The 11,682-nt window shown below is 27.9% G+C and overlaps 2 protein-coding genes across 2 annotated transcripts in view; one reads left to right on the forward strand and one right to left on the reverse strand.

The window, feature by feature from the left end:
* The window catches only part of LOC118067145 (diacylglycerol kinase 1-like), a gene marked incomplete at its 3' end in the record, with an annotated part of 40,656 nt that extends 29,051 nt beyond the window's left edge, over window positions 1-11,605 (forward strand). Inside the window, exon 4 of the mRNA XM_035083734.1 lies at window positions 11,471-11,605. Within this exon, the coding sequence (XP_034939625.1) occupies window positions 11,471-11,605 (135 nt within the window). The remainder of the gene's footprint in view (window positions 1-11,470) is intronic.
* On the reverse strand, window positions 3,363-5,006 carry LOC118067143 (uncharacterized). Its single transcript, XM_035083732.1, has 2 exons — window positions 4,378-5,006; window positions 3,363-4,278 (listed from the first exon to the last, which is right to left on the reverse strand). The coding sequence occupies exons 1-2, from the start codon at window positions 4,660-4,662 to the stop codon at window positions 3,787-3,789; spliced, it is 777 nt and encodes a 258-aa protein (XP_034939623.1). The 5' UTR covers window positions 4,663-5,006; the 3' UTR covers window positions 3,363-3,786.
* Window positions 11,606-11,682: the final 77 nt, after the last annotated feature.

Raw genomic sequence — 11,682 nt, forward strand, 5'->3', positions numbered from 1 at the left:
TATAAAAAACACTAAGTTATAATATATATTATTATTAAAAATATATAAAATTTAATATTAAGAAAATCACACATAATTTACAATAAAATATGAATTGCATTAATTCCATTTTATATCTTAATAGTTATATGATTTTTTAATTGCTACAAAATATTGTTTAACAATTAAAAAGTCTTCTTCAATAATTACAAATAATTCTTATCAGTTTGCAGAATAAAATACCAAGTAATTTTTAAATACTCCTAGATAACCCTATATGTTAAAAAGTAGGTCACATCTCCCTTTTTCTTCTTTATTTATCCAAGTTTTTGCCCTTTTCATTCACATTTTTTTTTTCTTTCGCCTCTTTATCGTATTAACTCGTTGAATACTGAGTTAGTTGATTGGAAGGAACAAAAAAATGTTAAACCAGTTGGAAAAAGTATTGATTGTTTTAATCTCTTCAACTAAAGTCGTCCTCACTTCAGATTAAATTTTGGATTAAGTTCTTAAATGTATCAGAGGGGTGTCTATGAATAACAGGTGTACTAAAAACAAAAACACACACACACACACAGATAAAAACAAAGTTAATCAGTAATGCAATCTATCGAAAACTTTATCAAATCGCTTCTCAATCTGTATCGTCAATTTTTCCACCCCTAATTGAAGATCCCTTTATCAAAGGGAAATATTTATTTTAATCAAAAGGAAATGTATACTTTTTTTATTTTTATCTAGTCACTAACAAATTCTCTTTGAGATGTGATATGGTTGTTAGTGATGAGAAAGGGATATTGGTCATCTATTTTTCAATACCAATTTCAAGCAATTAAATGTAATTGATGACCACATATTGAACCAAGTAGTTATGCTAAATCACTGGTCAGCCATTTCCTTTACTCCATCAAATAAAGAAAGAAAAATAGATTTTTGCTTAATGCTTTTTTCATTCATAAGCTTTTGCGTAATCTTTCTTGACATTGAAAAAAAAAAATTTTGATTTACTGTTGCTCTTTTTTTTTTTTTATCCCTTACCCTTCAATTTTTTCATCAATGGATGACAGTTACTAGGGTATTGTGCTTTTCGATAAGGAAATTCCTGGTAATTGAGTGTTATTTTTTTTTTCGAATAAAAAAAGAATTAATTTATTTTTATTTTCTTGCAATCTAAAGAAGGGTAGTTTTCTTTTCTTAGAAGGAAGATAATAGTGAAGAGAAGATATTATAAACAAATAGAGTCAGTTAATTTATTGATAAGATAATAAAAAAAAAAAAAAATAAAAAAATGTACGTGTTTAGTTTAATTGTAAAGTATATTCTGTGTAATAAAAATGTCTAAAGAAAAATAAAAATTCATTACGATTTGCAGTTAAGAGTTTTATATACATTAAATTGTGACGTCATTGCTTCAACGACTGACGTCATAGTAGGCGTCACTAAATTCCTATAGGAACCAGGTCACTGCGCATCCTCTTTTTGCACGTCACCATCTATAATTTTCTTTATCCACTCATTTATGTTGGGATATTTTTATTTAGCAATAAAATTAGCAATAAAATGAATAAAAAAAAAATTCGATGCTAATCAATATCTAAGAGTCTAGGAAATTTAGTGGATGAAAGAGCTTGCATTTCATTCATTGTGGCTCATTGAAAAAATATATTTAAATTTATTGGAAAGTTGAGATTTATTTTATAAGGTAAATTATAAAAATTTATTGTTAATATTTGTGAGGCACTTTTGTTTAATTATTGCGATTATTTATTTTGAGATGTTCTATTGATTAATATTGATGGAAAGACATTCCAAGAGTGATAGAAAAATATTACCAAGCAAATGAGTTCACTTTATATAGAGTTTTTAATAATTTGTTGTTAATAGTTAGGATTAATTAACTTTAAAGTAGAAAGTTATTATAATGGATCTGATTTTTTTAGGTTCCTAGAGTCGAGTACTACGGTTTTTAAAAAGACATCTGTGTGCACTGAAAGAAATATATAGTTGGATTTATTATTAATAATTCGAAAAAGGGCCCAACTATTTTCTGTCCAATGAGAAATTAACACAGGATTGTAAATCCAACTATGGGACTCAACTATTATTTTTTAGAGTGTGTGTATGTGTGTGTACATTCGTTGTACAAATAATGATATCGAATTGAGATTGATTTAATTCAACGCACAATTATGTGTTACTAAGACTGGATAGAGTTTTTATAAAAATTAACTAGAAAAATAGTAAACCAGCTGAATTTGACAATTAATGAATCGTACTATTTACTCATGCAGCTTCTAAATATCATTGGAGTCATTTTTTTTATTATTATCGTGTTCCTCAGACATCCATTAATTGTTTATAAATATCATTAAAAAAAAAAACTTTGTCATTGTAAAAAATAAAAATGTTATACACAATACTAAGCTTATAACAGCATAATAACAATAATATCAGCACTGCAAATCGTAGTATTTTAATTTAAAACACTTAAAGTGTTTTAAAATCACGTCACCCATTTGATTAACATTGTAGTCACTTTTTAAACACTTCCAAGTATCTAAAAAGTGATTGAAATATTAATCAAATGGGTGACGTTATTTTAAAACACTTTAAATGTTTCAATTTAAAACACTTCTATATTTGAGATTTGCAGTGAGTGGTTTTACGATGGATTTTAAAATATTGTTAATAACAAATAAGACATTGTTTATATTGGATCCCACTCAGACCGATATTTTAATTCAATAAAAATAAAATTTTGAAGAACAATTAAAAAAAGAAAAAAAAGCTAAATATTAAATATTAAATTTTATTTATAACAATTAATAAAGTTTCAACATAATAAAAATATTTTTAATAACAATAATCTTATTATTTGCTTAATAATAATTAATATTAAAATTAAAAAAAAAAAAAAATATCAAAATGTTGTTTACAGATTTATTTTTAAGTAATTAAAGTGTGGATAACAATGTTAAAATAATTACTATTATAATACCAAGGTGATACGATAAGACTTATTGATTCTAGATATATGAGGCAATATGGTAATCGAGGATTATGATATTAGCATTCTAATATAAATTAAATAGATCAATCAATCAGGATATTGTTATCTGATGTGTACAAGTATAGGGTAAAATATTTGTATAATAACAATCTAATATTAGGGGTTGGTATAATCTATTCTAAAATAACAAGCCTGTTTGAGTTTAGTTTATCACCATTAATTCATTTTCTTTTAACAGTTCATCAACAGTTTTGATAATAAATTGATACATTTTTTTTTAAATAAATACTTTAATCAATTCTTGAAAGATCTTTTTCTAAAATTTATTAATTAAAATACTTGATTAATGCAAAACTGAAACTGAGCTCTCACATTGCTATTAATTGTATCAGAAAGTAATTAGATAACTATGGCATTCTATCGATTTAATTACAAAGTAATTAAGTAGTTCTCAATTGATAAATCTTTTAGGCATTTCAACTTCTTCTTCTTCTTCTGAGTTATAATTAAAAATTTTTCAGCTGATAATTACTGTTAAAATTACTACACAGATCATTACATTACATTTATTTATTTTAAAAAGTAATAGGAGAAAGGTAAAAAATATTTATGAATTACAATAGAGTCTACATCTAAATGTTCCACTTTACTTTCCTCTTTTCCATCACTACTTTGTTGAGCTTTTAAATGTTGAACTATATTTCACTGATCTTACAAAGTATTAAATAATTCCAAGATGTAAAGAAGCAATTTAGATTGCCAATAGCAATCTCTATTGTCAAGAAGAGTTAAATTAATTACCAATTCTTGACAAACTTCATCTTCAATATTCTTCTGACTTTTTTTCTAACTCGTTTTCTTCCTTGATAATTAACACAACACTCCACCATGAATACACCTAAGGATAGTCCAAGACCTACAAACAATAGCTTGAAAGCAAACAGAATATCTTCCATTTTAATTGGCCTGTACCTGGGTGAAGTTTCTAGATTTTCAGTAGCAGTTAAATTTTTTATGAAGCGATAAGAAGCATGATGATCCCAGTGTGCTTGGAGTCCAGATTCGATGAACAATGATGATGTCCTGCTGATTTTTTCAATAAAAGGCGAGTCTAAGGATCCAATGAAAGATGTGTACATTGGTAGTTGTGGTTTTGACAAATGAAATTGATACCGATAAGCTGGTTTATATCCTCTAGATGTCAAAGCAATGCATGCAGCTTGATGATTCTTTACGACATACTTGTGACAGTCTCGGAAATTTATTTCATGGAGATGATTACCTAGAACCTGTTGGGTTCCAATAAAATTAATGTATTTTAAGTCTTCCTGAACAAATAAGCTGGACCTCTCTACTTTTTATGTCTACTAAAATAATTAATTACCAACCTGAAATTTACGTCCAATCATATCATGCAACGTTGCTTCAATATAAGTATCATACTTCTTGATCTTCAAGTCCTGGATAGTTTCCACAGTAGGCCGACTTGGTTTAGTCAAAAAAGTAGCCAAGTTTCCAGTGAATGATGCATTCAGAACAGTTATCAACCAGTAGACTCCAAAGAAGTAAATTCTAACAGAATGATTGATCAAAGGTTGTTGCATGCTGGTGTCCACTAACAGCCTGAACATCTCCAACATAGCAGAGATGAATTCTTGGCTTTTATTAATCATGACAAACCCAGTAGAAATGATGAAGACAACTATAGCTAGCACCAGGATTCAGGAGCTGTAGAATAATAAAATCTTCTCCTCAGTGGTCAAGAAATCTTGCTTTTGGGTTTGAATCATCAATGAAAGCTGGCGAAATGGATAGGCTACACTCCAATTATAAGCCTTGTCAATTCGGAATACTGTGTAAGACAGATCGTAAACACCAGTCGTAAAATCTTGAAGAAATCCAACCACTGTTCCATTGACGATTGTTCCAAAGTCATCGTATTTAATGATTGGAGTCACATTCCAGATAGAAAATAACGTTTGGAAAAATTTTCTGTTGTAAAATGGAATATGAGTTGTAAAACTTGAGATACTGTAAGTTTCGTTTCGTGCCCATTTTGATCCTGGCAATGGGATTCCAATCATTTTTATGCGATAGCCATCCATTTCCTTTAATCTGTCGAATGTGAGATTCGTACACATGTTTAGACCTAGAACATCATAAAATAATTTTACTATCAAGTTTAAGGATCTTAATTTAAAGAAGACATTCTTAGCTTTAAAATGAGCTCTAGTTCATTGATGTACGACCATTAATTCAGGAGTTAATCAAATTTAAAGTTAGAGAAAAAAAAAGTGTATAACATCTTGGTTTGTGTGCTGATGTTGATGATGGTTCTAATCAATGTGAAAATTCCTCAGGATTGTCTCGAGGCATTTTTAACGTCAATTGATGTAGTTTGGTGGTATCTATTGAGATTGATTTATTACTTTAATTCTCTGTTATTGTCACGCAAACGTTACACGATAGACTAGAAGAGTATTGTATAGTTGAAGTAACATCTCTTACTTCTTGGTCAATCAATTAAAGAGATTCTTTCATTTAATAAAATTCAAAATTAATCTATAGAAGTTTTCAAAGTAGTAGCTAATAATTAAAAAAAATCTAGTTCACTTTAGCAATAATAAATATATAAAGTTGAATTAAAAGTTAGGTTAAACACTTAAACTGAATGGTACAAATAAATTCAGATTTCTTGTTAAATAAAATAATCAAAAGTTTCATAATTTTTTAATTAATCAATTATAATTGTCAAGTTTTATTTAATATCAAATATTTTTATTTATCTTTAAATCTTGATAACACTGTTTGCTTATTTAAATCATAAAATATCTAATAAATAAATAAAATAATTGTTTTAAATAATTTAAAAGAAAAAATGGAGTTATTTTTTGTAAAATTTGAGTATTTTATTTATCATAATAGTAAAAATAACTTGTTTTTAATTTTTTTTTTTAGCTAATTCCGGATAGTCGTTATTTTTGTTAAACATTAAGCAATAGTTTATTTATAACTGAGAAAATATTGATTTAATTATATATTTTCATCTATATACTTTCTTATTCTGCAATGAAATTTCCAAATTTAATGGGACAGGGACTGTTTCGGGGCTCAGAAGGGAACCAAGGCAACTTGGGAACCTAGGGAACCTGCAGGCCTAAGACATAAGACGACCGCCTGTACTGTGCAAACAGACCCTGTACAAAGGCCCTGTGGCTAAGTGCAGGGGAAGGCGGGACATTCTAAGACATCTTCCAAAAAAAAAAAAAAATATTTTTTATTTATAAAAAAAAATAATTTCGGTCACAAAGTTCCCTGACGCTATCTATGGAATGCTCGTATCCTTAAAATCAGTATTGCGAATATTTTTCCTTTCAAGCGATTTATAAAGGATATGTTAGTCACTACTTAATCTCAATCCTTTTATTAACAAATTTTAATTTAACATAAATTTTAATTTAAAAATATTTAGATATGAATAAAAAATATTTTAATGATTGATTGATAATCACCAAATATTAAAGTTAATAATAGCACGTTTTATTTTGTAAATTGATAATTTAATATTTTTATATTATCAAAATGAATGTCATGTAGTTTAAGTGTCTGGAATTAAGGCAGTTTACCTTACTCAAGAATCTATAAGCCATTTTCTCGATTTAATATTTCTAGAAGTAGAGATTAAGAGGTTTCCAAATGGAGTCTCTATTAATATAAATCTTAATAATTTTTTATAAAAATTTATTCCCCATAAGTTATGTCTGTTGATCAGTAATTTTTATGATGATTCAGAAGCTAATAATCCACTAGACACGGAATTCCTAGTCGATTTGTCAACGAGTGTCTGCTTGATTGAATAACAGATGAACAAACACGCAAACAACTTCTAAGTCAATGTTCCATCCTTGTCTATTTAGCCAAGAACAAGACAATAATTACTTAAGCTTAGAACTTTGATTAAATAAACATTAATACAAGTGATTATCACTTTATAGTATAAACTGATTTATTTTTTATCTAACTAATTGATGATTCTAGTTCAACAAACTCTACTTCATCCACATTGCATCATACTGCTTTGAATTAAAATAATAAATATCACATTTTATTGAAATAATAATACTTACATCATCTCTGGGATTAGCTAATCCTTCTTAAAGGATTAAATGTTTAAAAATAAAATTATTTAATTGATGTATTTGATGATTTGAAAGAATAAAAATGAAGGAAATGAATGAAATGAAGGAAAAGTTTTTTGATATTTTTAGCTTCAGTCATGTTAACATACCAGATTGAAATGGCTGTTCATACAATGTCCACTGGTGATGGAGATTATCGACATCTTTTGATATTTCCCAAGGATCAGGAGCACGATTTGTGAAAGGATTATAGGTATACAACTTGACAACGTCATTTCCAGTTTGATGACATAGGAATAAAGATGACAATAGCTGCTTTTCCCATGCTGTCTTCAGTACTTTTGCGGCATCATCACATGAGTTAATTTTGACGAAGATGAAAAACGATTTGACATTCCACCAAGGAGAAAAATTTAATATCGAAAGATAGTCTTTTAAGCTTTCATCTTGGATATCCAATGTTATAATAAAGGTTGCTCGTTTTGGATACCATTGTTGATTGTTGGTGTTTGTTGAGAATTTATTGTTTACCAGAATTATGGATAAAGAGTCGTTTGAATTTGAAGATAAATGTAATTGTTGACCTATATCTCCTGTGACAACTACAGGATTGAGATAAGTTGGAATGCATAATTTTATCATTTGTTCCTGTAAAAAAAAAAATAAAATAATAATTCCAAGTGCTTTTTCTTTTTTTTTTATTTAAGTTTTATGTTTCTAGAATAATAAATCTAACAATACATGAAGAAAATTTTCAAATGTTTCTTAAATATCTTCAAGATGACATTGCAACAAAAATATTTCTCTTGCAAATGTACTTTGAATAGTTTATGGTACGTATTTAATAAGCAGAGACAGTTGGAAAATTTATCTCTACTTAGTTTTAGAAATAAACATTCAAGATGATTAATTATATAAATGAAAAAGTGAGTGTTGAAAAATTGAACTGAATATTTATCCTTTGTCTTAACTGAATATCGTATTGTTTTTTAAATTTAATGCATGAAAAATAATTACAATGTATTTAGAACAAGTAACGTGTCATATTGAGACACTTTAAGTGCAGTGAAATAAAATACTTCAAAAAATTTACAGATTTACAGTGTTAATAAATTTATTTAGGTAGTTGTCATGCTCATAAGTCGATTAATGGACGCTTCGAAAGGACCTTTATAATTATTAAAAAAATTTTTTTGTTTTATTTCATAATAATTACAAGAAAAATTTTTTTTGCTTTTTTAAACTGAATCAGTAAAACCCTATGCAAATCAGTGACTGTTCACTGGTTTCAGTGAAGTATCAGTACAATTATGTTTCACTTGATGATAGGAGTGCTACTGATATTCAGTAAATATTCATGATCATTAAATATGGAGTCTGCCTATTTGCGATTTAGCATCAGTCTGCCTATTTGCGACTTAGCATCAGTCTGCCTATTAGCAACTTATCATCAGTCTGCCTATTTGCGACTTATCATCAGTCTGCCTATTTGCGACTTATCATCAGTCTGCCTATTAGCGACTTATCATCAGTCTGCCTATTTGCAACTTAGCATCAGTCTGCCTATTAGCAACTTATCATCAGTCTGCCTATTTGCGACTTAGCATCAGTCTGCCTATTTGCAACTTAGCATTAGTCTGCCTATTAGCAACTTATCATCAGTCTGCCTATTTGCGATTTAGCATCAGTCTGCCTATTTGCAACTTAGCATTAGTCTGCCTATTAGCAACTTATCATCAGTCTGCCTATTTGCGACTTAGCATCAGTCTGCCTATTTGCAACTTAGCATCAGTCTGCCTATTTGCAACTTAGCATCAGTCTGCCTATTAGCAACTTATCATCAGTCTGCCTATTAGCAACTTATCATCAGTCTGCCTATTTGCGACTTAGCATCAGTCTGCCTATTTGCGACTTAGCATCAGTCTGCCTATTTGCAACTTATCATCAGTCTGCCTATTTGCAACTTAGCATCAGTCTGCCTATTTGCGATTTATCATCAGTCTGATTTAACAGACGAAATAGTTTTTATTAATTATGAATAATCTTGAAAAAAATACCTTCTTAATAATTAAAAATAAACTTAAATTATAATGTCATCTTGATAAAGTATTCCACTCCAAGAATTTCAAGAAACTTTACAACATGATAAGACTTTGATGAAAGTTTAATGTGATGTAGATAAATGCTAAATAATTTCATAGCCTAAATTCCATTCTTCTCTACATAGTTTTTGAGAAATTAAAAAAAAATATTACTTTTAACATCACTTCTTATTACTATCGCTAAAATGATATTATCAGTCATGTCGATATTGTAGTTTTAACAACAATGACGTGATGTTCAGAATAGTTAGTATTAATAGAGTCATTTTGAAAAAAGTCTTCTTCACAAAACTATGCTGATGAAGGCTTTGAAATTAAAACTCTGATAGTATTTAGGATTTTGCTACATCATACTAATCTTTATGTATAACTTGCTTATGAAGATTTTACATTGAACACACTTTATGAATGTTATTTCAACACGTTTTAAGGATAACATTAATCTAAAATAAACATAAAAATGTCCATTATAATTATTTGGAGACTTTATTTTAATATACACACAATTTGATCTTTACAGCAAGATTACTCTAGTTAAACTGAAAACTGTTTACATATTTCTAGAAGGATCAGGAATTTAGAATTCACGTTAGCATCTATTTCAATGGGTTTATTAAATTATATTTCTAGCAACACATTCATAAGCTGTTGGATTAGCAGTGTGTCAAATGTTCCAACACTAAAGAACTTAAAGAAAGCAAATCAACATTAAATATATGCAGATATCTGATAAATAACTGTTATTATTACTTTGAAAGATAATGGTAAATTGCTGTAACATATATTTGAATTACACTCATAGACATCCAACTGAATACTCAAACTATTATTTCATTCAGAGTAATACTAAAAAAAAAAAAACAACATTCAGAAGAGAGAGCTAAAGCAATTGATTCATGTCTCTACAAAAGCAATATTTTTCCTTCAATGCAGTTATCTTAGACTAGAGAAACAGAAAATATTTTCTAAAAAAAAAAAAACTTACTAGTTTCTGATAAACAATTGATGATTTCTTGGACTCTAGATTGAACTTTAAGGTGTGCACTGATCATTCCAACATGACAAATCATCAGGAAAGTAATCAACTGCTTCATCACTGCTATCAGAAATAATTCATTTGCCACTTCTTAATTCACTTTTACTTCATCAAAAACTCTAGCAACTTCATCTCCATTTTTATTTGAAAAAAAAAAACAGAAGTATAATATCTCCAATGCTATCATTCAACCCTAGTTGAATTCTCACTGAAGACAATCGTGTTCATTTGTTAACCAGAACTGAATAGCTGTACAAATATGACCGTAAGCATCCATATCAGATTAACAGTTGATTAAAAAAATAGAGATACTATTTACAAGTTAGTCAACTCTTTATTATCTCATGATTTTTAAAATGATCAATTGCTAATTTTTTATATTTTCCTGATAAGTTCATGGAGTAATAATTAAATTCAACGTAATTAAATTATTTAAACTTCACTTGGTATTTTTCCTATGTAAAATACTTGATCACGCTATTTACTAAGCTAAAGTAAATATTCGTGAGCAGAAAGTTGTGATGAATATAATCTAATATTTATGGAAGGCTATTTTTCATTGTTGTTATGACAACCATACTGCATCATTATTCACTCTGTAACGACTTTGGAAAATATAAATAACGAGAGAAATCTGTTTCCATTTTTTTTTTCTCTCTTTCTGGTGCTTGAATGACAATATTTTGACATTTTGAAAAAGTTGCACAATTTAACTTTGATATTCTTGGAAGTTGAATCATTATAACTACCTACCATCAGATACTAAAAATATAATATAATTAAACAATAATTTTAATACTAGAATGATTAGAATTTTTTTAGCGAAATATATTTCAAGTTGTTGAGTCTAGAATGACAAGCTCACTTTAAACTTCTACAACTCTTGAAAAAATGAAGATAAAGTGATTGTTCAAAGGCCATTTCAAAGCTCAAAAGCTCCTTTCTGAAACTCGTTCACATTAGATTTAATAAAAAATTGTTTAATATAAATGAAAAGAAGAGATAGAAAGAAAAAAAAAAAAGTTTAAAAATAGTCTTTTTATCTTTATCTCTTTGCTAAATAAAATCAGATAATAAAAATGTAAATAAAATTATTAATTAAAATGTTTAATGGTGAAAGAAGTTTTAAATAAAATAATATCATTGATATCTCTTTGAAGAATTTGATAAAATAGATTAATAAAAATAAAAATTTATTTTTCAGGAAATTGACTATGAAGGATTTCGAAAATTCTTGGACACATATCTGGAAGTTACAACACCTGACGATCTTTCACGACATCTGTTTCTTTCCTTTCTCAAGAAAAGTCCCAGGAATGTTGACGGAAAAGCTTTCAAGGTATACACAAAAGAGTAGTAGTCGTAAAGGAGAAATATACATCAATAAAAGCTAAGCTTATTGTATGAAAGTTTTTA

This window comes from Chelonus insularis, unplaced genomic scaffold, assembly GCF_013357705.1.
Source record: "Chelonus insularis isolate UGA/USDA-ARS -01 unplaced genomic scaffold, ASM1335770v1 contig_365_pilon, whole genome shotgun sequence".
NCBI lineage: Eukaryota > Metazoa > Arthropoda > Insecta > Hymenoptera > Braconidae > Chelonus > Chelonus insularis.

What these genes read in the sequence shown, in the direction of transcription:
- LOC118067143 (XM_035083732.1), bottom strand. Translation starts at nt 4,662, where the DNA reads ATGATTAATAAAAGCCAAGAATTCATCTCTGCTATGTTGGAGATGTTC. An exon ending in TGATTGGACGTAAATTTCAG is followed by an intron (nt 4,279 to 4,377) that starts GTTGGTAATTAA and finishes GGAACCCAACAG; the next exon opens with GTTCTAGGTAATCATCTCCA.